This window comes from Bos grunniens, chromosome 9, assembly GCF_055505025.1.
Source record: "Bos grunniens cultivar Pamir isolate PY7600 chromosome 9, Bosgru_T2T1.0, whole genome shotgun sequence".
Lineage (NCBI taxonomy): Eukaryota > Metazoa > Chordata > Mammalia > Artiodactyla > Bovidae > Bos > Bos grunniens.
In genome coordinates, this window is record NC_141173.1 from 41,858,437 (window position 1) to 41,885,030 (window position 26,594).

The 26,594-nt window shown below is 39.4% G+C and overlaps 1 protein-coding gene across 4 annotated transcripts in view; it reads right to left on the reverse strand.

Moving 5' to 3' along the window:
- The window catches only part of LOC147365857 (coiled-coil domain-containing protein 162-like), a 210,639-nt gene that overhangs the window by 160,909 nt on the left and 23,136 nt on the right, over positions 1–26,594 (reverse strand). For all 4 annotated transcript variants that reach the window (XR_015132916.1, XM_086317383.1, XM_086317382.1 and 1 more), the window contains exons 2-10: positions 20,710–20,873; positions 18,543–18,615; positions 18,064–18,174; positions 12,119–12,232; positions 9,808–10,002; positions 8,500–8,653; positions 7,016–7,173; positions 4,262–4,414; positions 2,118–2,219 (exon numbers count right to left, since the gene is read on the reverse strand). Coding sequence is in view for 3 of the 4 variants with exons in the window: in XM_086317383.1 (XP_086173509.1) it covers positions 2,118–2,219; positions 4,262–4,414; positions 7,016–7,173; positions 8,500–8,653; positions 9,808–10,002; positions 12,119–12,232; positions 18,064–18,174; positions 18,543–18,615; positions 20,710–20,846 (1,197 nt within the window). In the remaining variant the exon portion in view is untranslated. The remainder of the gene's footprint in view (positions 1–2,117; positions 2,220–4,261; positions 4,415–7,015; positions 7,174–8,499; positions 8,654–9,807; positions 10,003–12,118; positions 12,233–18,063; positions 18,175–18,542; positions 18,616–20,709; positions 20,874–26,594) is intronic.

Below are 26,594 nucleotides of genomic sequence, written 5' to 3' on the forward strand. Positions count from 1 at the left end.
CAAGTTTTGGGGTATATCAACAGTTTTGTTCCTTTTTATAGCTGATTGCTGTTTCATGATATGAACGTACTTCAGTGTATTTACTCACAGTTTCAGAAAAACATCTATTTCTGCTTTATTGACTATGCCAAAGCCTTTGACTGTGTGGATCACAATAAACTGTGGCAAATTCTGAAAGAGATGGGAATACCAGACTACCTGACCGGCCTCTTGAGAAACCTGTATGCAGGTCAGGAAGCCACAGTTAGAACTGGACATGGAACAACAGACTGGTTCCAAACAGGAAAAGGAGTACGTCAAGGCTGTATATTGTCACCCTGCTTATTTAACTTACATGCAGAGTACATTATGAGAAATGCTGGGCTGGAAGAAGCCCAAGCTGGAATCAAGATTGCTGGGAGAAATATCAATAACCTCAGATATGCAGATGATACCACCCTTATGGCAGAAAGTGAAGAGGACCTAAAAAGCCTCTTGATGAAAGTGAAAGAGGAGAGTGAAAAAGTTGGCTTAAAGCTCAACATTCAGAAAACTAAGATCATGGCATCTGGTCCCATCACTTCAAGGGAAATAAATGGAGAAACAGTGAAAACTGTCAGACTTTGTTTTTTTGGGCTCCAAAATCACTGCAGATGGTGATTGCAGCCATGAAATTAAAAGATGCTTACTCCTTGGAAGGAAAGTTATGACCAACCTAGATAGCATATTCAAAAGCAGAGACATTATTTTGCCAGCAAAGGTCTGTCTAGTCAAGGCTATGGTTTTTCCAGTGGTCATGTATGGATGTGAGAGTTGGACTGTGAAGAAAGCTGAGCACCAAAGAATTGATGCTTTTGAACTGTGGTGTTGGAGAAGACTCTTGAGAGTCACTTGGACTACAAGGAGATCCAACCAGTCCATTCTAAAGGAGATCAGTCCTGGGTGTTCTTTGGAAGGAATGATGCTAAAGCTGAAACTCCAGTACTTTGGCCACCTCATGCAAAGAGGTGACTCATTGGAAAAGACTCTGATGCTGGGAAGGATTGGGGGCAGGAGGAGAAGGGGATGACAGAGGATGAGATGGCTGGATGGCATCACTGACTCGATGGACATGAGTCTCAATGAACTCCGGGAGTTGGTGATGGACAGGGAGGCCTGGCGTGCTGCGATTCATGGGGTCGCAAAGAGTCGGACACGAGTAAGCAACTGAACTGAACTGAACTGAACTGAAAGGACATCCAGGTTGTTTGTAGTTTTTGGTTATTGTAAATAAAGCAGATATAAATTTTCATGAAAAACAAGAAGGAATGAAATCTGGTCACATGCTACAACATGGATGAACTTGAGGAGATTCTAGTAAGTAAAACGAAGCCAGCACAAAAAGACAAATACTGTATATCCTATTTATATGAAGTGTCTAAGAGTAGTCTAATTCAGAAACAGAAAGTAGAATGGTGGTTGCTTGGGGCTGGGAGGAAGAGGAAATAGGGCGTTGTTGAGTAGGCAGAGAGTTTCATTTTTGCAAGATGAAAAAGTTCTGGAGATCTATTTCACAACACTGTGAATATACTGAACACTGATGAATCATACACTTAAAAATGGGTCAGATGATACATCTTATGTTATGTGTTTTTTTTTGTTTTTTTTTTTTACCATAGTAAAAGTAAGATAGTTCAATGTTTAGTCCACTCATTTGGTTTCACAAGTGAGGAAACGAAAACTGAAAGAGGTTATGTGACTAAAGCAATATCACACAGAGATATTGGTGTGATATCTCTTTAATATCACACGCCTCTTTAACTAGTGTTAAAGCCAACTCTTTTGACAACTGTCACTAATGAAAGCTAACAGGACATAAAATCGGGCAATTAGATTAGACAATTCCAAATAAAGCCTTCATAGTGAATCCATTGGAGAAGGAAATGGCAACCCACTCCAGCGTTCTTGCCTGGAGAATCCCAGGGACGAGGGAGCCTGGTGGGCTGCCGTCTGTGGGGTCGCACAGAGTCAGACACAACGGAAGCAACTTAGCAGCAGCAGCAGCAGTGAATCCATGGCTAACATTTTTTAAAAGTGGAAAGAGTTCAATTTTCTGAGAACAGAATTTTATCTACAAGGAAACATGGTTACTTTTTTACCTTCAAAAACTTTGCTTGGAGTTGCATTAATACATCTATTCTTCTCCGTTCTTTTAGTTTGGTCAAAAGCTTCTTTTGCCAAGGATCACATTTTGGCTTAATCTAGTGGACAAACACATACACACAACTTAAATATAACAGAATGGTTCTCAATAAAAGTTGCAAATAAAGAGAACCAAGGACTTTCTGAAATGGGATCTGGCCTCAGTGGTAGTTTTCTAGAGCATGTGAAGTCTTGGCAAGGGTCTGTGTGGATTCTCAGGTCTGTGGAGGGAGAGGGCAACAGCATTTCCTACCGGTACCTGGCCTGAGACGCAGTAGCTCCATCTAGAATGACACGGCACCATTTGCTGGCAGAAGGGACCTTAAATCCATCAGTGTTGGGCACTGCACTAACTTTATGGGGCAAGAGAAGTTTGCCCACAAAATCTCCTTGTGGCTCCACATGTAAAACTTCACCTTTCATGTTAGCAAGCTGTATTTCAAAAATTAGTTCTTGAGTACTTCAATGTACTCATAACTTTCAAATTTAGATCTAGCTCTAAGCTCCAGCCTGTTATATCCAACTATCTCCTTGATATTTATACTTGAATGGCAAGTATAATAATTTAAAACAGAAAGTCCAGCTTTCCTTACACCAACCACCTATTTGCTTAAGCCCCAAATTTAGGAATAACCTGTGATTTCTCTGCTTTCCTTCCATCCATCTTTATCACATAAGATGTTTCCTTCGTGACACAGTTGATCCTCATTATTCATGGATTTTGTATTTTTGGATTTGCCTACTCACTGAAACTTCTTTGTCATTCCCAAATCAATACAGAACTTTCCTGAACATTCATGGACATGCACAGGATGGTTGAAAAGTTCAAGTCACCCAACCCCACATTCCCAGCTGAGGACAAACAAGGTGACATTCACCTATTTACTACTTATTTGAGTGTGTACTATAAACAAATGTTCTTTTTATGGCCTAATTAGTGCCAGGTTTTTATACTTTTTGTGCTTTTCATTAGTAATTTCACTATTTAAAATGGCCTCCAACAGGGGGCTGAAGAGCTGTCTAGTGTTCCTAAGTATAGGAAGGCTGTGATGTGTCTTGTAGAAGGACAAGTGTTCAAAAAGCTTCGTTCAGGTATGAGTTATAGTGCTATTGGCTATGAGTTTGATGTTAATGAATCAACAACATATATTGAATAAAGTCTCTTCAAATAGAAACACATATAAAACTAGTTATGTATCGATCAATTGATGAACCTAACCTTTTATTTCCCCTATGAAAGTGGTTTAGGATTTGTTAATTCAGTATTTGTGGCAACTTTACAGAACATAACTCCCCTCAAACAATGAGAATCAACTGTATTTACCACTATCTCAAATCAACTCATTTAACCTACTCACTTTTGAATAATTGTGAATTGTGTCTCTCCAGCACCATGGGCCATGTATGACACACAGAATGCAGTCAGTAAACAGTTCTGGACTAAAAAACTGGATTTACACAATTCAAGTATAACTTTGAATGTTCTTTATTCTTGCCAAGTAGCCCAGGTCACTAACAACAAGGAGTTCTGACTCAATCAGATCAGATCAGATCAGATCAGTCGCTCAGTCATGTCTGACTCTTTGCAACCCCATGAATCGCAGCACGCCAGGCCTCCCTGTCCATCACCAACTCCCGGAGTTCACTCAGACTCACGTCCATCGAGTCAGTTATGCCATCCAGGCATCTCATCCTCTGTCGTCCCCTTCTCCTCTTGCCCCCAATCCCTCCCAGCATCAGAGTCTTTTCCAATGAGTCAACTCTTCGCATGAGGTGGCCAAAGTACTGGAGTTAGAGATGGGCAAAAGAATATGCGAGAACTTCCAGAAAAGGTAGATCAGCCTGGCTAACTTCAACAGACTCAAGGCAGGAAGGAGCTGGGGGATGGTGGTACACAAGGCCAGGTTTTCTAAGCCGCCTCTCCTAAGTCAGGCAGGCACCTACCCTTGCTCCCAGGGCACAGTTTGTTGAGGGCATTGAGGAGAGGGGATAGTAGGCATCTGACAGACCGGATGCTGCCAGGTTGTCTGGCCTCCCTGGAGAACACTCTGTGACATGGCTGACATCATTTACAAGTGACCGTCACCACAAGGCTCCTTACCTTTATAAAGGAAGTCCAGTTGGCTCTCTTTTTCAAGGCCCTATGAGGTCCTGCCAAATTCAAATTTTCCACTTTAGCTATCCCAGCATTATAGTCTGGAAACGTTTGCATTCTCTGTTGTTCCATGAAGATGCTTTGAAATTTTTGGGAAACCTAAACAGGATGGAGAAAAGAGAAGCCCAGGGGCAAAAAATAGTCTCAGGCTGAAGGCAATTTCAAGAACAGGTACTGACTGCCTCTGAAAGAGTCTTGGAGTCAAACTATTTTATACAACATGATTCTGTGACAGTAAGAGGACTTAAATGTAAATACCTGAGGGGCACATGCTTTCCAGTCAGCCTATTACTATAATTATGTGTGTGTTACTTGTTCTGAATACCCGCTCCAAAGATTGGAAATAATGTAATATATTTATTTATATATATATTTAAATGGACCCTCAATGGGCAGTAGATTGTCTTTCTTTGGGAATACATTCCCTTTTCCTGACCACCTGGTAAATGAGAAAATTTAAGGGTTAGATAAATCCTGCGCCCAGAAGCCTAACCAGGACATTGCTAGAGAGAAGAGTCCAGATGCTGGGACCTGTTAAAACTCCTTATGGTACATCAATCATACCCCTCGCATCTCAGTTCCAGACTGAGGCTTTCTATGATATAACTGCCTACTGCTAAGATGCAGACACTGCGTGCTCCCTTCTTGGGCAGACCCAGCCTCCCTGTGCAACTGCCTTTATCAGTGCACCAGCCACCTGCATCACGACTTCCTCAGTGCAAGGAGAGCTTGTGGAGGGAATCTCAAGAATCTACCCCATGGTGATGGTTGCAAAACAATGTGAATGCTCTTACTACCACTTAGCTGTACACTTAGAAGTGGTTAAAAGGGTAAATCTTATGTATATTTAATTACAGAGGAAGAGAGAGAACCTGACACACACTAGGGCCTGAAAAAAAGTTTCCGGAATGAGTAAGTTCAATGAGACACAGAGCTAAAGATTCTTCCAGTTAATGCTGGTACTTTCCAGGCTGTGTTATCCAATACTACTGCTCCTAGCCATACGTGGCTATTTAACATTTAAATGTGAATTTATAAAAATTAGATAAAATTTAAAATTTAGTTCCTCATTTACACTACCCAGTGTTTCACAGTCACATGTGACTGACTAGTGGTTACCACATCAGACAGACACAGATCATACCCATCAGTGCACAAAGTTCAATGAGATGGTGCCAGTCTAAGCTAGAGTGGCAAACTTTTTCTTAAAGGGCCAGATGGTAAATATTTTAGACTTTGAAAGCCACATGGTCTCTGTTACAACTACTCAATGCTGCAGTTACAGTGTGAAAGCAGCCACAGACAGTACATAAATGAAAGGGCATGGCTGTATTCCAATAACACTTAGCTTTAACAAACACTAGGAGGTGGGCTGCGGGCTGTAGTTTGCTGACCCTGCTCTAGGGCTTTGGAAAACCAAAATAAACACTCTTCCTGTTTATAGAAATTTGTCCTACACAAAAAAATGTGTTGTAATGTGATTATCTTGGGAGTACAATTAGCACTGCACATAATACTGTTACAAGAAAATCAAAAGTGGAAACTCTCTCTATGTGAAGACAAGCTGTTCTTTGGGGAGAAGGCTGCTCTGTGGGAGAGTTCTGCAGCCTCAAGTTCTTTTGTTATCACTGATGACAGTCTACTGTGCCATAACCTATCTTTATTTATTTGGACTCTTTTCAACACTGTCTTGGTCTGATTCTGGTTTGGGTCTATCATAATACTTGCTGATAATGAATGAGGGTGAGGATACTCCCATAGAAGCACTCTATACTGAAGACAGTGCTGCTACTGATATGAAAAGAAAGACAAAAGCTAAACATCACCACCTTCAAAGAAACCAGAGGACATGTGATACCACTGGTTCCAGTGAGCTTTAGGAGTCCGTGTTACATAATAAAAGAAATAATCCCAGTAAAATAATGCTGGAACAAATACACATGGATGTGAAACTTCAAGGTAAAAGTAAATGGTGATATAGTAAGTAAGTAAGTAAGTAAGTGGTTCCTTCTTACACAAAGGGTGTTCAAAAACATACAGATTTGATCTTTGCCTTTTTGGATTAATCAACTTATTATTTTTACCTAGCAAATACATATATGTACAAATATTATACACCCAGATCTAGAAAAATATCTTTTTGTTGAAACTCTGGCTAAAAAGTTTATTATTGTAAATTTGAGGTTCTCTATGTATAATCCTATTTTTTTCCCTTTGAAACAAGTTCTAATATGGCTTTTGATAACATGATTTTTTTATTCAAGGAGGTGCAACACCATGAGACAGCAGACTATGACTGCTTAACTTTAAAAATCACTACACAATATACACTGTACTGAATATAAAGCATTTTGCCAACTGAAGAGCTATTGGTACACTTTCTGAGAATCAAAGGGCTTTAGACACTAGACAACTCCATACTAAAAAAATGCCAAATCTTGGCTATGTTTACATCATCTATTATGGACTACAACCTACCATTTTCTTTAAATTCTGCAGAAAAATAATCCTACAATCCCTCTGGGTTGGATATTCAAGGGTTTCAAAATTCTAACAGAGAGAAAGTTCAACCGCTAGTCTAAATCTCACTATTACTATTATATTTTATCACGGCAGTGTGAATATCCAACTTCATGGCAGATACTAGTATTTTCTTTCATGAACACCTATATTTGCATTAAGAAAGAATCCATAAAGTACCAAGGCAAAAAGTTCTGTCTCCTTAGAAGCATCGCTCAGCTCTTCCACGTCATAAGAGATACTGAAATGCGAGAGCAGAAGCCTCAGCTGAGGTTTCAGTTCTTCTGTTTCTGTTGTGTGTTGGGGCAGAACGAAAGCAGTTTCTGTTCTCATTGGCCCTGAAAATATCCAAAATCAAGAGCATTAACACCAATGAATACCGGTCTCAGAGAGAAAAAGGAGAGTCCTTTGAGAAAACTGAAGTCAGGGCCTCTTCCATGGATGGTGAGGGCCATTCTGCTTCATGCCCAGCCTTCTCTGCCACAGTTTGTAAACTGCACACACTCAGCCAGGCCTATCTGACGAACTCCTGGTGCTGGTTTTCTGGGGGAGGTAGTTAGGACTCCCCCTTCTCGTAGCCTGCAGGAGAAATCCAACAGACCCTTTGGGGAATGACTTAGTGAGAACAGAACTACCTGTAGTCCTTTGGGGTAGACAAAGAATATGACTTCCAAGTTAACAAATCAGGAGAAGCTGAGAACCTTCACCTCCTTTCACCTGGCTCACTCTTACACATCTCTAAGCACCCAGATTGGACTTCCCATTTGAGATACCTTCTCTGATTCCCCACAACAGGGTTGGCTGCCTCTCCAGGTGCAACTGGTAAATTCATCACTCAGAGTAAAAACCTGATCAGATTTCTAAGTCATCTGTAACATAAGGTAAGGGTAAGAAGACTATTAAATTGATTCAGATAAGGGAAGTCTTTAAAGATCATGTAAAACTAAAAAGGAAGGGACTCTGCTCAATGTTATGTGACAGCCTGGATGGGAGGGGGGTTGGGGGGGAGAATGGATACATGTATATGTACGGCTAAGTCTCTTCACTGTTCACCTGACGCTATCACAACACTGTTAATTGGCTATTAACCAATACAAACGTTTTTGGTATTTAAAAAAAATAGAAATGAAAAGTTTTCAATCCTGGGGAAAAAAATGAAGGTGACCTTAGTGATCACTTGATCTAAAAGGCTTATTTTGGAGATGAGTAAATTGAGGCCCAAGGAGATGAAATGACTTAAACATGTAGGCTCACAGTGAGGCTACAACAGAATAGGCCTAGAGCCCAGTACTCCAAACTTCAAGTTTATTGCTTCCCCCCCCCCTCATTGTCTAGCTATAAAGATGGAGATAATAATTTCTAAGAGAAGTGTTTGTTATTTTTTTCCACCAGAAAATATTAGATTAACACTTGTTAATTAAGAAGATAAAACTTTTGGAAATTCCCTGGCAGTCCAGTGGTTAGGATTTGGTGCTTTCACCACCGGGGCCCAGGTTTGATCCCTGGTCAGGGAACTAAGATCCTATAGACTGCATGGCATGGCCAATTTTTTTTTTAAGATATAATTTTTTGGTACATAGAAAAATTTCAAGCAAAATCAGGTGCACACGTGAAAAATCACAATCTTTTCTCCACATTTCCTAAGGGGAAAGAAGACTTCTTACCTGAAACACTGGCATTCGTAGAGTCTGGAGATGCAGAACCCTGGATGTCAGGGTCAGTGTCATCAACAGGAAACTTTTCATTTTCCTGACCAACCTCAGGGACTTCGTCAACAGCTACACTCAGAGCTTTGGAGATGGGTAAATACTGGAGAGCCTACAGAAGGGGACAACCAAGGGGCTACATGTCAATTCAGTTCTCAAAGAATCTTCCAGACTTTGTTTCAGAAGCAGCTCTTTGGTTTGACAGAGGAGGAAAGAGGCGGAGGTGGGCCTCAGTAATCTGCTCAATCATGAAGGGCTAAATCTGGAGCTAGGGACCTTGTGTTGTCATCCAGGCAGGCCTACCTTGATCAACGACCCATAATGAGCAGGGCATCATGTGAGGTGCTAGAGATACAAAAATAAGTAAGACATGGACCAAATTCAAAGAGTTCAGAGTTTAGTAGGGGACCAGGACTTAGAAGCAGATCATTACTATGCCATGTGACAAGGGAGAGATGATTCAGAGGTAGACCCCACAGTGACTGATTGGGGAAGGGATGATGTCAGGATGATGGCCAGGAGTCATGGTTGGTGGTATCACTAAGATGAGGTGTAGTGGAGTAGGAAAAAATTAGGTGGCAAAACAGCAATCTTTCTAAAACAGAATGTGGTCACATCACTCCGTTCTGATGCCTGTATCTTGCAGTAGGGCCTCTCCTCTGTGACTCTTTACTTTGTGATTATACTCATCACATTGTATTTAAGTTGACTTAAATACAACTTTAAGTTATATTTAAGGACTTTACTTGCCCTTTTTCCTATCATCCTGTGACTCACATTTTGTTGCTGCTGTTCAGTCACCAAGTCATGTCCCACTCTTTGTGAACCCATGGGTTACAGCACTCCAGGCCTCCCTGTCCCTCACCATTAGCAAAGATTATATACTCCCATTGGCCCAGGATATGTCCCTGGCATAAATTAGACCCTCACTAGAGGTTGCTGAATAAAAAAAGTGGATCTACATTAGAGAGCATAAATCCAGAACAAGAGGCTGAAAACAAAAAATCATAGCGTGAATACAAAATAGTGTAACAGAGACATCTTTGGGTAAGCTAAATGGAGTGATTTCATTACAGCAAGGTTCCAAAAGAAAAATACTTTCAAAGGTCTCAAAGAAAAAAGCTAGTGACCCATTACTTTCCTGTTGTTTATAAGGCAGATGGAATACAGAAACCGACAACCTCAAATTAGGTGGCAGGTGTGAAGAAAACAATGTCCTGACCATCCTGGGAAGGCAATGCATCGCCATGTAACTGTTTCACGTACCTGCACATAGTGGTGAATAATCTTGAGTGAGTGTAGGTGACACACTAACCAATTTGTGTAAATAGTCAGGTCTTCCTGTGTCACTAAGTTAGGAGTGTTCTTTTTTCCCATAAGGAAGTTTTCTCGTGCAACAGACAATCGATCAGCTCTCTGAAGAGCATCATTGTATTCCTGCATAATGTAGACAACTTGTTTCTGTTTAAGAGAGATGCCAAGACAGAAGCTGATGATTTGCAAGCCTTATTCTTTGTGTCATTTGCTTCCAAGTATAGTGTATTACTGTTTGGGAGCCAAATAAGCTCTTGTAATATTAAAACTCTTTCACATTTTGAATTTGACTGATAAGGACAGCAATCAGTCATATTCTCACAACTCTGAAGGAAACTGACCCTAGCAAAGAGTCAGTGCATAAGAAAATTTAGTAACTGGAGTTGGCTTCTTAGATTTTTTAGCTATAGCCCATGAAGAAAAATAAATTTTCTATAATATAAAGCCACCCTCAAATCTCATTCTTAAAAATAGTACCATTATCTTCTGCCACAGGGAGAAATGGCAAGTAAGGGCATCCATTAGTTCCTTTACCATCTTTAACCACCACTTAAAGCATCGACAAGATATATTGTTTGTGGAGATGTAAACTGGTGCATCTAGTGATAATATGAAAACAGTATAGAAATTTCTCAAAAAAGTAAAAATAGAACTACCATACTGATAACAGCCACTATGGAGAAGAGTAAGGAGATTCCTTTAAAAACTAGAAATAAAAGTACCATATGACCCAGAAATCCCACTACTCGGCATATATCCTGAGAAAACCATAATTTAAAGAGACACATATATCCCAATGTTCATTGCAGCACTATTTACAATAGCCAGGACATGGAAGCAACCTAGATGTTCATCAACAGATGAATGGACAAAGAAGTTGCAGTACATATATGCAACGGAATATTACTCAGCCAATTAAAACAGGAACAAATTTGAGTCAGTTTAACTGAGGAGGACAAACTTAAAATCTATTATACAGTGTGAATTAAATCAGAAAGAGAAAAACAAATATCATATATTAATGCATATATTTATATACAGAATCTATAAAAATGGTACTGATAAAACTATTTGCAGGGCAGAAATAAAGACAAAAACATAGAGAATGGATTTGTGGACATAGTAGGGGAAGGAGAAGGTAGGATGAATTGAGAGATTAGCACTGAAACATACATTGCCATGTTTAAAACAGATAGCTACTAGGAAGTTCAGAGAAGGCAATGGCATGCCACTCCAGTACTCTTGCCTGGAAAATCCCATGGATGGAGGAGCCTGGTAGGCTGCAGTCCATGGGGTCGCTAAGAGTCAGGCATGACTGAGGGACTTGATTTTCACTTTTCACTCTCATGCATTGGAGAAGGAAATGGCAACCCACTCCAGTGTTCTTGCCTGGAGAATCCCAGGGATGGGGGAGCCTGGTAGGCTGGCGTCTATGGGGTCGCACAGAGTCGGACACGACTGAATCGACTTAGCAGCAGCAGCAGCAGTAGGAAGTTGCTGTATAACACAGGGAACTCAGTCTGGTGCTCTGGGATGACCTAAAGGAGTGAGATGAGGGGCTGGGAGGGAGGCTCCAGAGGGAGGGGATATATGTATACTTATATCTGATTATTGTTGTATGCAGAAACCAACACAATATTGTAAAGCAATTATCCTCCAATTAAACATAAAAATTAAAAAAAAAATAGAACTACCATGTCATCCAGCAATCCCATTTTTGGGTATATATATCAAAGAAAACAAAATCAGTATTTTAAAGCAATATCTGTATTTCAACATTCCATTGCAGCATTATTCATAATAGTCAGATATGAAAACCTAAGGGTCCATCAACAGATGGATGAATGGATAAAGAAAATGTGGTAAAAATACATATAATGGAATATTATTCAGCCACGAAGAGGAGGGGAATCCTAATATTTGTAATAACATGAATAAATCTGGAGGACATTATGCTAAATGGAATAAGCCAGACAGAGAAAAAGACAAATACTGTGTGGTATCCCTTTATATGGAGTCTAAAAAAAAAATGTCAAACTCAGAGAAGCAGAGAATAGAACAGTGGTAACCAGGGACTGGGTCTTCGGGGAAAAGGGGAGATGTTGGCCAAAGGGTACACATTTACAGTTTATGTAGCATGAATAAGTCTAGAGATATAATGTACAGGCATGATGACTAAATAAATAATAGCATTGACAAGGTTAATGACCATTTTGTTTCATTATAGAAAATAGCCCATTGATTCTGTTCATGGGCTTCCTACCTTGTAAAAAGGATAAAGTTGCTCCATGATCTTACTGTGATGGCAAAATCTCTTCCACCTAAGCATGTGTAAATATTTACTCTGGGCCAGCTGGGTAATTCTCTCTGTATAATGCTTTAACAACAACAACAAAAATTAACGAGAATACAATTAGGAAGGAAGGAAGGAGGGGTGTTCTCAGTCGTGACTGACTCTTTGCGACCCAATGGACTGTAGCCCGCCAGGCTCCTCTGTCCATGGGATTCTCCAGGCAAGAATACTGGAGTGGGTTGCCATTTCCTCCTCCAGGGGATCTTCCCACCCCAGGGATTGAACCCATGTCTCCTACATTGGCAGGTGGGTTCTTTACCAACTGCACCATGGGAAGACTGGATTAAACCTTAAGAACAGAAATAATAGGAAAATAAGTTTGGCTGTTTTTAAAGGATCTACCAATACTTTCTACATGAAGATCATAAAATTAAGAAACCTGGCTCAATATACCATTCAAATTTAAATAGATATTTTGTCAATCCAACAGATTATAATTTCATCTATCAGTTGTTGAAATTTTAACAGTGACATAAAAGCCTATAAAATTATCTAAAGCTAAGCTTAAAATTTTTTTAAAAACTGAAGTTTATGAATCTAAAGTACAAAGAACATTATAAAGGAGATTATAGCTTTTAACCTTAGATCAAGAATTTTACTTATACTTAAGTGTAGTCAAATGGAGAAGGCAATGGCACCCCACTCCAGTACTCTTGCCTGGAAAATCCCATGGATAGAGGAGCCTGGTAGGCTACAGTCCATGGGGTCACTAAGAGTTGGATACGACTGAGCAACTTCACTTTCACTTTTCACTTCATACATTGGAGAAGGCAATGGCACCCCACTCCAGTACTCTTGCCTGGAGAGTCCCAGGGACGGGGGAGCCTGATGGGCTGCCATCTATGGGGTCGCACAGAGTCGGACATGACTAACGCGACTTAGCAGCAGCAGCAAGTGTAGTCAAATAAGCCAATTCTTAAAAAATGTTATTTCTGATAAAAAATAATACTGCTATGATGGAATAAGTAGGATCAGATGCACCCTTCTATCATAAACCATTAGAAAATAGGGCAAATTACACAAAGCAACTGTTTACTGACATGCAACAACAGGCAATGCAGAACTCTTGTCCTTGAGAGAAAGGAAACAAATGAAATGAGCTCTGGTTTTTTGTCTGAAGAAGGCAGTTTTTGAACTAGAATAGGAAATCAGAGCATTATGGTCTCTCTGAGTTAAGGATAGAGAAATCAAGTTTGGGAAGTTGAGTCAGCTGGAGTTGACAGGGCAGAGTAATGGAGAGGAGAAAGTTATGCAGAAAAAGGGCTCCAGAAACCTACACAGAGATTTCTGAGTTCTTTGCTGACTATTAAGCACTGTATTGCAGAGGGTGGAACTCCTTGAGGCTGTGCAAAGAATAGCAAACTAGGGAATTGTAAACTGAACATTTCTCAGAGTTCAGACAGAACTAGAAGATGTTCAACTTTCAATCTGACAGAGTAAAGAGTCCTCACTAAATACCTGGGGCATTCAGCAGAGACACAGAAGGGGTGACAATTTAGTAAGAAGAATAAACTATGTCTGGAGTAAAAGTTACTCTAAACCTGCTCTAGGAAAGCTTCAAGACCAAGCCTTGTAAGTGTGAAACTGATCTATAACTTAATTGCCCGCTAGAATGAAGTATAACATCCTTAAAGGAATATAAAAAAAATCAGCATTCAGCAATGTAAAACTGCAATGCCTAGCCTCTAGGAAAAATTACTAGACATGCAAAGAAGCAGAAGAATATGACCTATAAGATGGAGAAAAATTAATGAAGAGAAACAGGCCCAGAAATGGCACCAGTGATAAAATGAGCAAACAAGGACTTTAAAGGAGTTTTTATTACTATGCTCAGTATGTTCAAGAATTGAAAGGAAAATGTGAACATAATAGAGAAATGAAAAATATTTTAAAAAGTTAAATAGAGCTTTTAGAAATGAAGACTACAATATATGAAATAAAAAATTCATTGGATAGGATTAACAGCAGATTAGAACTGGACATGGAACAATGGACTGATGCAAAATTGGAAAAGAAATATATCAAGGCTGTATATTATCACCCTGCCTACTTAACTTATATGAAGAGTACATCATGCTAAATACCAGGTGGGATGAATCACAAGCTGGAATCAAGATTGCCAGGAGAAATATCAACAACCTCAGATATGCAGATGATACCACTCTAATGGCAGAAAGTGAAAAGGAATTAAAGAGCCTCTTAATCAGGGTAAAAGAGGAGAGTGAAAACCTGGCCTAAAACTCAACATTCAGAAAACTAAGATCATGGCATCTGGTCCCATCACTTCATGGCAAACAGATGGGGAAATAATGGAAACAGTGACAGATTTTATTTTTTTTCTGAGCTCCAAAATCACTGCGGATGGTGACTGCCCCCACGAAATTAAAAGATGCTTGCTCCTTGGAAAGAAGGCTATGACAAACCTAGACAGCACATTAAAAAGCTGAGACATCACTTTGCTATATACATATAGTCAGTGCCATGGTTTCTCCAGTGGTCATGTATGTAGTGAGAACTGGACCATAAAGAAGGCTGAGTGCAGAAGAATTGATGCCTTCAAATTGTGGTGCTGGAGAAGACTCTTGAGAGTCCCTTGGATTGCAAGGAGATCAATCCAGCCAATGCTAAAGGAAATCAGTCCTGAATATTCATTGGAAGGACTGATGCTGAAGCTGAAACTCCAATACTTTGCACATCTGATGGGAAGAGCTGACTCATTGGAAAAGACCATGATGCTGAGAAAAATTTAGGACAGGAGGGGAAGGGGGCAACAGAGGATGAGATGGTTGGATGGCATCACAGACAAAGGACATGAGTCTGAGCAAACTCAGGAGATAGTGAAGGACAGGGAAGCCTGGCATGCTACAGACCAAGGGGTCACAAAGAGTCAGACAAGACTTAGCAACTGAACAACAATAGGAGCAGCAGCGGATTAGACAGTGAAGAAGAAATGGTTAGTAAACTTGAAGATATAGCAATAGAAACTATACAAAATGAAGCATGGAGGGGGGAAACAGAAAAATTTAACAGAGCCTCAGTGACTTATGGAAGATATGAAGTGATTTAACATATATGTCTAGGCTTCTCAAGTGATGCTAGTGGTAAAGAACCCACCTGCCAATGCAGGTAGATGTAAGAGACACAGGTGTGATCCCTGGGTTGGGAGGATCCCCTGGAGGAGGGCATGGCAACCCACTACAGTATTCTTGCCTGGAGAATCCCATGGATGGAGGAGCTTGGCAGGCTGCAGTCAATAGAGTGCAGAACAGACACGACTGAAGCATGCACGAATGAAATGTATATGTCGCTGCAGTCCCAAAAGGACAAGTAGGGATATAAAATACATTTGGAGAAATAACAGTTGAAAAAACTTTTAATTGATAAAAATGATAAAATCACAATCCAAGAAGTTCAACCAACTCCAAGCAAGAGAAACACAAAGAAAATCTCATCAAGGAACATCATAATCAAATAGCTTAAAACCATTAAGAGAAAATCTTAAAAGCAACCAGAGAACAAAAGAATAAAAAGTATTAGGAAATGGAAACAATGCAAACCAGAAGACAGTAGAGCAACACATTTAAAGAGATAAAAGGGAAAAAATATCAGCCTAGAATACCATATTGAACAAATATACCTTTCTAAAATGAAGGCAAACAAAGACCTTTTTTTTTATTCAAACAAATACCAAGAGAATTTGTCCTTGGCACATCTGTTCTACAAGAAATGTTAAATTAAGTTCTTTAGGCAGAAGATAAATGATAACATATGGAAACTTGGATTCTACCAAGCTTTTTCAAAGCTTTTGCCCGTCTAGTCAAAGTTATGGTTTTTCCAGTAGTCATGTATGGATATGAGAGTTGGACTATAAAAAAAGCTGAGTGCAGAAGAATTGATGCTTTTGAATTGTGGTGTTGGAGAAGACTCGAGAATCCCTTGGACAGTAAGGAGATCAAACCAGTCAATCCTAAAGGAACTCAGTCCTGTATATTCACTGGAAGGACAGATGCTGAAGCTGAAACTCAATATTTTGGCCACCTGATGCAGAAAAGTGACTCACTGGATGCCAGAAAAGATTGAAGGCAGGAGAAGAAGGGGACTGCAGAGGATGAGATTGGTTGGATAGCATCACTGACTCTATGGACATGAGTTTGATCAAGCTCCGGGAGTTGGTAATGGACAGGGAGGCCTGGCATGCTGAGGTCCACAGGGTCGCAAAGAGTTGGACACAACTGAGTGATTGAACTGAACTGAAGCTTTTTCAGCCTCTGCACTATTGATGTTTGGGACTGAACAATTCTTTGCAGTGAAGGGGTGGTTCTGTGCATTGCAGGATGTTTAGCAGCGTCCCTGGCCTCTACTCACTAGAAGCCAGTAGCAACCCACTGCTGCTGCTAAGTCGCTTCAGTCGTGTCCAACTCTGTGCAACCCCATAGAGGCAGCCCACCAGGCTCCCCCGTCCCTGGGATTCTCCAGGCAAGAACACTGGAGTGGGTTGCCATCTCCTTCTCCAAAGCATGAAAGTGAAAAGTGAAAGTGAAGTCGCTCAGTCTTGTCCGACCCTCAGCGACCCTGTGGACTGCAGCCTTCCAGGCTCCTCCATCCATGGGATTTTCCAGGCAAGAGTACTGGAGTGGGTGCCATTCCAACCCACCCCCCTCCCCAAATTATGACAGCCAAAAATGTCTTGCCAAGCATCTCCAACCTTCACCCTCCCCTCCTTTTCTCTCCCACGAGAAACACTGATACACACTAAGGAATGAAGAGTGCCAGAAATATTAGGGAAAGAGAATCCTGGATGAAAATAATGACATTAGTTTGACTTGCAAACAAAATCTGAATATTTTTGTTTCTGTATGATTTATTATTAGTTAATTGCTAACTTATTACTTATTAGTTAGTTGCTAATAATCTACTTTGTATGCATAGTGAGGTTGTAACTCAAAACACAAGAGTAAAGAACAATGAATTTTTAAAATCTAAACAGTACATGCTTATTATAAATTTTTTTTAGTTTTAGAAAAATTATAAAATTTTAAAAATAATTTCTACTATAAAAAATTTAGAAAATGCATAAAAGCAAAAAAAGGAAATTCATTGTTTGCCATTCAAAGACAGTAATTACTAACATTTTGGCCTATGTCTGCTCTTCAAGTGATTTTTCTGTACACTACATGACCATTATTGTAATATACATACACACATATGTTTTTGTTACCTAATATTACATAACACAATAATTCTTTATGCAGAAAATCTTTAAAGGCAGAACAATAATCTATCAAATACCATACTGTTTTTCTTAACTCTCCTATGATTAGACATTTAGGCAACTCCAATTTTTTCACTTTTATTATAATGCTGCAATAATGATCATTATGGAATATCTTCCCCCCACTCCCCATGTTGTGAGTTATTTTCTTAAGAGAGATTTCCAGAAATATCTTCCTTAGGTCAGCCAACAGTTTTTGAGGTCTGCAACTATCTTAGTCAATGTTGTATTGCTTCCTAATACCAGCACAGGGAGTAACTAGTAGAAACTTTGCCAATTGTCTAGTGCCGGTAACTAAGCTGAACTTAAATGGCATGTTGTAGCTGTTGTTCAGTTGCTAAATCGTATCTGACTCTTTGTGACCCCATGGACTGCAGCACTTCAGGCTTCCCTGTCCTTCACTATTTCCCGGAGTTTGGCATGGGTCTCTAGCAAAGAAGAGCATTTATATGAACCAAATTCTGCAAACCATACATATAGAGAATATTGTACCCTGGCCAGAGGACATACCAGAAAGCCAATTTTGTTCATACATTTCTACTAAATTTCAAATCTCCTTTTCAAATTACAAAATGACTCTTACCTGCAACAGAAGCAAAGGTAAATTTTCAGGAGTGTACTCTCTCCTTAGGCAGCTCTCTAGCTCCCTCTGCATGACATCTGATTGAATAACAAGGGACTTTGACTCAGCCACCTGAACCCCGGAGAACAGAGCAAGCAAAGAAAGGGAAAGAAGGAAACAAAACAATCAGTGTCTATAACAGAAAATGACATACAATTTCTGATCGCTTTCATATGTTATGCTGTTATACCTAAGATTTCAAATAATTATTTTTAACATCATAAATCAAGGAACTGTAAAGTTGAACACTCTACAAAAATCAGATATCTCTGAAGGATTGGCCTTCTCTGGTCCAGCAGTGAGCTGAATGTTTTTTCTTTGTAAACATTGTCAGTAAGATCAGCTGCTTGTTTACAAAAAGTTTTCCTTGTCAAGAGTTTCCAACAATTTAGCAAATCCTAATTCACTGTGGTATTGAAATAGCCCATTGTTTTACTCACCTGTAAAGTTTTCTTTAGGGCCAGTTCCCTTTCTCTTCTAAAGTAAGAGATGTCCTTTGGCATTCGAACAGAGCTGCAGAAAATTTTATGCAACAGAAGTTGTAATTATAGAAGCTATTATAAATCAGATTAAAGACTGTTGCTATTGTTTAGTCGCTAAGTCAAGTCTTATTCTTTGCGACCCCATAGACTGCAGAGCACCATGCTTCCCTGTCCATCACTATCTCCTGGAGTTTGCTCAAACTCATGTTCATTGCGTCTGTGATGCTATCCAATCATCTCATCCTCTATCACCCACTTCTCCTCCTGCCCTGATTAATCTGCAACTCCACAACTGCTCATTTCTAAATAAATACATTGCACTGGATTATTGGTGGCATGTAAAGGCCACAGGCTTCTGTCTTAGAATCTCTCTTGTGTATACCTCATTCCTGTTAAACCTTAACTTGGGCCAGATGTCCTCTCCTTCTGCTCACAAATACATAGTCTTTCCTTTTACCCCAACTTATCTCTCTAGAAAGAGAGACAGTGGTGAGGACGTTTCTTACTCCTACCCATAGTTCCTTCTATAATCTCATTTCTAACAATTACTGTGCTTATCAGACCTCTATATCATCGATTTTATTTGACACATAAAATAAGTATTATTCAAACAAAATGTTTTTATTTTTGTGTTCTAGCTCAGTTATCTGGAGGATGAAAATGATCCTTATATATCAAACATGAACTACTTTGGAAATTATTTTAACCAAATTTTCTGCTTCAAAAAATTTATTCATCTCTAGGAAAAACACTGCAGAAGTGCTTGCTTAAGCACCCTCATTGACTGTTGTCCAAGCCTAACCATGAGGAAGGTGTTTGCACCAGGGACCCTGACATAAGGAAGTACAAGCAGCATTGCCCTGGAGTCTGATAAGAGGTGGGACCCTGGGTCAGAAAGAGGGATCCTCTCCACATTGGGTGTAAGATACACCCCAGGGCTTGGCCGCTTCGGGAACATTAAAACCATGGTGCAAATGTTACTGTATTAAGATGGGACTCTTAATACAGACTCTTGCAAACACTGGCAAGGGGACCACAGGAGATGGTTCTGGAATACATGTGAGATATGAGATTTGAAGGGGATTGTAGTCAGTAAAGTTCAAATTAATATTGTTCATGTGACCATTTATCAGTCCTCCTTGAATAAGTTTTAAGGGAAGATGAAAATAGATTGTTAGTTTATACACTTGTCAGCAGTTCACCCCACTGGAATCATGGTCCTGTTTCTCAAAGGAACACCAGGCTGACAGTCAGAAGGCCTCTCAATCATGTGGGACTAAGAAACCCATGAGCCAGCTATGTTGAATTCCCAACTGCAGTTGGAATAATGCCTTCTCTTATCTCATGTCTTGGTTTTGATGAAAAAAGATACAAGTTTTGAAAGGGCCTTGAGGGTAAAAGCATGAATAAATCAAAGGTATAATTTCTGTGATTACTGGGTACCTGTATCCTGGCTACAGCCTCACAGAGATGGAAAACCAGTAACCACCTAGAAAGGGGACCAGCTACTAAACAGGCAGTCAGGGAAACAGAAGAAACCCATTCTTTCCCTGCCCTCTTGTCTTCTAATTCTTTGGCATGCTGGGAGTTTGGGTGGGATTCAGGGTTCAGCTCTCTGACCCTCTCTTGCTCAGATCATGCCTTTCCTCTCAGTTAACCTCAAAGTGTCTGTGAATGACCTAAAGAGTTCAATTGCTATCATTGGCAGCATTTACCTGTAGAATAGTTCTTAATAGAACATCATTTTGCAGAATTCACTATCAAATACCTCATATTATTTTTGTTTTGAAATTTCTCATCAAAATCAAGGTCAAATTCAGTTAAAATATCATTGGAGAAAATAAGGTTTCATTGACTATGGTTTGTATAATAGCTTCTGGAATCTTAAGACAATGATATGTGTGAGATGGAAGAGCACCTTTTCATTTTCTTTGGTAGCACATTGCCTCTAAATGCCTTGACAATTCTAGAATATAGGAAAGCCTTAAGGGCAGCAGTCAAGCCTGAGCTTGAGATGCTGCCAAATGTCCAAGTAAAAAGGAGAGGGGGGCTCTGATGGAGATTATGGGATATGAGTAGTGGTTGAAGCTCTTGAAGACCATGCCTTCACACTGCCACTATTTACCTGTAAGTTTGATGAGCTGACCCCTGGAGAGTCCATTGTTCTTCTATCTCAGACTTCAGTTCAGTCAATTGTGTAGCCAGTTCTTTTTCCAACACCTGGATCCTTTCTGTGGAAGCGATCTTATAAATTTCATCCATGGTTTGCAATTACTAATTTTCTGATCCCTGAAAAAAAGAGCACAAAACTTGTGGCTGATTCCATTGGTGACCATTACCCAGTGTGTGAGACTTTGTCTGTCATTGTCCAAGAAATCACGTCAACTTTGTGGAAATTACAACTTTTTGTAATTTGGAGAAACAGCTGGATTAGACTATCATTTATGAGTTAATCACTGTTTGGTGAATAGTAGAGAAAATGTAGGTTATATCTCCATTGATCATCTTTATTCAGCCCAGTTCACCTTTAGAAATATCTCTATTCCAGCTTTGATTGTGCTGCTGCTGCTAAGTCGCTTCAGTCGTGTCCAGCTTCGTGCCACCCCAGAGACGGCAGCCCACCAGGCTCCCCCGTCCCTGGGATTCTCCAGGCAAGAACACTGGAGTGGGTTGCCATTTCCTTCTCCAATGCATGAAAATGAAAAGTGAAAGTGAAGTCGCTCAGTCGTGTCCGACGCCTAGTGAGTCCAATTTATTAAATGAGATTGAATCCCCCCTGCCTGACCTCCATTGTCTTCATAAAGGCTTGTGGGGCTTACACACTAAATGTTTGAGTGGTGGTCACTTCTGCTTTCTATCACTTCTGCTGGAACAAATAATAGGTATGTACAGGATCCCTCTACATGCCGAAAGCATATATCCGTAACTTTTTTGAAGGCATGAGCTTCTGACCAGAGGGAATAGACTGTGGGTGAAGAGCTGTGTAACATGATCATCATCCATGTAACTTTTGGACTCAGAAGAAAATCATGCTTATGTATATGAAAGTATTTTAATTTTAAATGCTTATATTTGTCCTATACCTTTTATAAATAAAATAGTTGATGACCGCACCCTCCCCTACTCCCCACCACCACCCCAGTTCACAGCCTGTCAGATTCAATACAACTGTATGCTAAGTACTTAGTGTCAATATTTTTATTAGCAACACAGATTAACTTCATGACCCAGAATGAGACACATCAATTGCAAGAGATTCAGTAGATGACGTGTTTCCTCTGCTACTGCTGCACTCGTCTGTCCTGGACAAGGGGGTAGAGTCAACTTGGGCCACCTTAAGGAAGTTTTAAATCTTTAAATCTTCCTTTTAAGATTTTTATTTTTCATTTTCAGAGGTATTTCCTCAAGTTAATCTGCTGGATTTTCAAAAAATATGTAAGATATAGAGTTTTTTTGTGTGTGTGTAGAGGCTACCTTTGGAAGCCTATTTATTCTTTTTATAAATATTATAAATGGAAATGAGCATCGTGTTCAGTCAAGGTTGTGAACCTGCAGAGTTATAAATCTGTCATGTTTGGCACACTGCTGGAGCTCAATAAAATGCACTGTTGTTGTTCTCAGCAAAAGCAAAATGTTATGAAAACTATTTGCCACTTGGCAGTGAGTGTCCTTTCAAGTTGGGCAAACAGTTAAACAGCTGCCTTAACAGCTGCATTCCAACTAGCAGCCAAGAGTGGCAGCAACACAGACTGACATTTTTCTTCCAAAGGGTGGACATTCTGCTTTTATTTTCTGATCCATTTTCAACACTTCACAGCTCAGAAATGAGAACATTTATTCCAGCATCACTTAGCTTGCTACATAGTCAAATACAGTATTCACAAAATTAACATAAGGAGAAGTCGGTCATTGCCAACTGTCCATGAAATGCATCCAACCCAGAGGAATCCATGCCTGCTGAGCACTCATGACTAGTGTTAAAGCGACAAACAACTATTTATTCTGGGAGGCAGAAAGGTGGGTTTCTTTTATTGAGCACCTACTCTGTGTGAGGCAGGCACTGGGCTCTCATTTAGTCTCAGAAAAGATTCTCAAGAATTGTTTCAATAGTGTTTTTTTAAAATAAATACATTTAATTATCAATTGTAAACAAACCAAAATCCCCTTTATTAACTATGTTTAAAAAGTGATAGAATCTAAGCTGTAAGAAAAAGATGGTAAGATTAGCTTGAGCAGGGTGTGAGGGTGTTCAGTGTGTAAAGTGGGCTTCAAAGGGTTCAGGGATGTTAAGAGAAATACTTAGTAACTTTAGAGTATTATAGGAAAATGTATAATTAATGTCAAAAACTTCAAAGTGACTACAAAAAGAATGGAAATGCAACACAGACCTTCCCAAGCTAGTGGGGCAGGTGGGGGCGGTGAGGGATAGGAAATGGGTCTTTTAAATCCAACAGAGGGTAGGAAAAGAGAAAAAAAGAGAAAGAAGTATGTAAGAAATGAAGTCAAATATTTTGGTAACTATGATAAATGTAAATGGCTAAAGCCCATCTATCAAAACACATGCATCAGCAGTTTTGAACATTTTTAAAGCCACTAACATTTGGTAATGTGATGTGTACCAAAATAAAACAATGATTTTTATTCTAGCAAATGCCAGAATAGAATTTAAACTGTAAGCAAGTCTCCCCTGTATCACCATGGGGCAATTCTATCTTCTTCATGAAGACCTGCACTCTATAATCTCCCTATGTAAACCACTTCTGATACTTGGTCATCTTTGATCATCAACATATTCTTCCTCTGTACAGATGAAATTTCTCTTGTTATACATTATATGCCTTCTGGATCAGTAAGACCATTACAACAAAAAGTCACAGCCATCAGTGGCTTAAGGAACAAAATTGATTAAATGTGACTAATGTAATGTGTTTGGAAAATGTGTGTAAAGTAATGTGTCTGCTCCTCTTGGACATTCAGTGACCCCGGTTCCTTCCAGGTCAGTGCCATCATCCCCTAGGCATTGTTCAAACATAGTTGTGTTTTCTCTTTAGTGTGGCTATAGAACATGATCTTTAGCTGGATGAAGGGACGCAGACAGATATATTCGATGTTCTGAATTGGTTAACCTGCTTCTACTTCTAGTTTGTTGTTGTTGTTCAGTTGCTCAGTCATGTCCAACTCTGAGACCCCGTGGACTGCAGCATGCCAGGATTCCCTGTCCTTTGCTATCCCCCAGAGTTTGCTCAAACTCCTGTCCATTGAGTTGATGATGTCATCCAACCACCTCATCCTCTGTCACCTGCTTCTCTTCCTGCCCTCAGTCCTTCCCGGCATCAGGATTTTTTCCAGTGAGTTTACCAAGAGCTTTGTTTCTTTGGCATCTATTGAGCTGTGCTGCGCTTAGTCACTCAGTTTTTGCAACCCATGGACTGTAACTTGCCAGGCTTCTCTGTCCATGGGGACTCTCCAGGCAAGAATACTAGAGTGGGTTGCCATGCCCTTCTTCCAATCCAGGGATTGAACCCAAGTCTCCTGCATTGCAGGCAGATTCTTTACCAGCTGAGCCACCAGGGAAGCCCAAGAATACTGGAGTGGGGAGCCTATACCTTCTCCAGGAGATCTTCCTGATCCAAGAATCAAACCGAGGTCTCCTGCATGCAGGCAGATTCTTTAACAGCTGAAGTACCTATTGAGATTAGCATGTGATTTTATTTTTTAATATGGTGAATTTCACAGATAATCTATTGTTAAAGGCAAAACTGCTTTTTTAGAATAAATCCCACTTGGTAATGACCTTTTTTTTTTTTTTAAGTAAAATGAACTCACTTTGCTACCATGGTGTTCAGGATGTTTGCTTTTATGTTAAAGCAGGCTTAAAATTCAAAAACCTAAGATCATGGCACCCAGTCCCATCACTTTAAGGAAAATAGATGGGGAACAAGTGGAAACGATGACAAATTGTATTTCCATGGGCTGCAAAAATCGCTGTGGACGGTGACTGCAGCCATGAAATTAAAAGATGCTTACTCTTTGGAAGGAAAGCAATGACAAACCTAGACAGTGTATTAAAGAGCAGAGACATCATTTTGCTGATGAAAGTCTGTATAGTCAAAGCTATGGTTTTTCTAGTAGTCACATATGGATGTGAGAGTTGAACCATAAAGAAGGTTGAGCACCAAAGAATGATGCTTTCGAACTGTGGTGCTGAAGAAGACTCTTGAGAGTCCCTTGGCCTGCAAGATCAAACCAGTCAATCCTAAAGGCAAACAACCCTGAATATTCATTGGAAGGACTGATGCTGAAACTGAAGGTCCAATACTTTGGCTACACAATGCAAAGAGCTGATTCATTGGAAAAGACCCTGATGATGGGAAAGATTGAGGGCAGGAGAAGAAAGGGGCAATAGAGGATGAAATGGTTGGATGCCATCACTGACTCACTGGACATGAGTTTGAGCAAACTCATGGAGATAGTGAAGTACAGGAAAGCTTGTTGTGCCACAGTCCACAAGGTCGCAAAGAATTGGACACGACTGAGCAACTGAACAACAACCTCTATATTCCAATATAATTCCTTATTACAGACTACCTTAACCTTAAAATTTTGTTTTCATGCTGTATTCCACTCTAAAGCTAGCAATTTTTTTTCTGCAGTCTACCTTTTACTATCCAAATGAAAACCTTATGATTTAAACCATACACCTCCTTCCTATAATTCATGCAACTGTTTAAATACTTCTACATAAAACTCCACAATATATTTTATTCTTGCTACTTTGAAAGTCAGTTATTTTTTACCCATGTATTTGTCTTTCCTGTTGCTCTTCTTTCTGGAAGTTCTGTGCTTCCATTTGAGTTCATTTTCCTTTACCCTGAAGAACTTCCTTTAATATTTTTCATAGTGTGGGTCTGCTATTGATGGATTCTCTCAACTTTTATTTGTCTGAATAAGTCTATTTTTACTATGATCTCTAAAGGTATTTTATCTGGATACAAATTTGACAGATTTTTTTTCTTTCAGCACTTTAAATGTCTTTTGGCTTCCATAATTTCAGTACAATAGTCATCTGCTTTATTGTTCCTTTGTGATAAAGTAATGTGCCTTGTTTTCTCTTGCTGCTTTTAAGACTTCATCTTTGTCAGCAGTTCAGCTACAATACACTTATTTACCTAATCCTTTGCATATATCCTTGCTGTGGATTAAGGTTCACTGAACTTCTTTAATGTTTGAAATGATGTCTATCACCAGTTTCGGAAATTTCTTGACTATTATGTTTTCATATATTGCTTCTACCCCTTTTTCTAATACTTATCCTTCTATGACTCTAATTAATATATGTTTAATTGCTTCCCCATATTCCATATGTCTCTTATACTAGTTTTATTCTTTCCATTCTTTTTGTCTCTGTGCTTCAGTTTTGTGTATTATCAACTTATCTGTCCTCAAGTTCACTCTTTGCTCAGTCCAAGCTATTGTTAAAACTATAAATGAATTCTCAATTTTAGCTATTATATTTTTTAAATCTATAAAGCATGTTAAATCATTTTTATAGATTCCAATTCTGTCAAAATTATCCATCATTTTATCTATTTTGTCCCATCTTTTCCTTTTCTTCCCTGCACATAAATAATTATTTAAAAAACCCTGCCTGCTAATTTGAATATCTGGATCATCTATGGATCTGCTTTTATCATTTGCATTTTCTCTTATCATTCACATTTTCTTGCCTCTTCTCAAGTCTTGTAATTTATTACATGCCATATTTTGGGTTTAAAATGAACAAATGGGACTTGTAATGATGTTATTTTCCCTCATAAAGGTTCTCCGTTTTCCTCTGTTAGATGCATAATTTGAAGGGCTGACGACCTTAATACAACAAGGAACTGAACTAAATTGGTGCTGATTCCAATTTTAGACTCAGTCTACCTCTTGCTTTTTTTCTTAAGGTGTGGCTCACTTGGACTTCTGATGGGTAGCTTGGGAGGTCTATTTCAACACTTAAACACTATG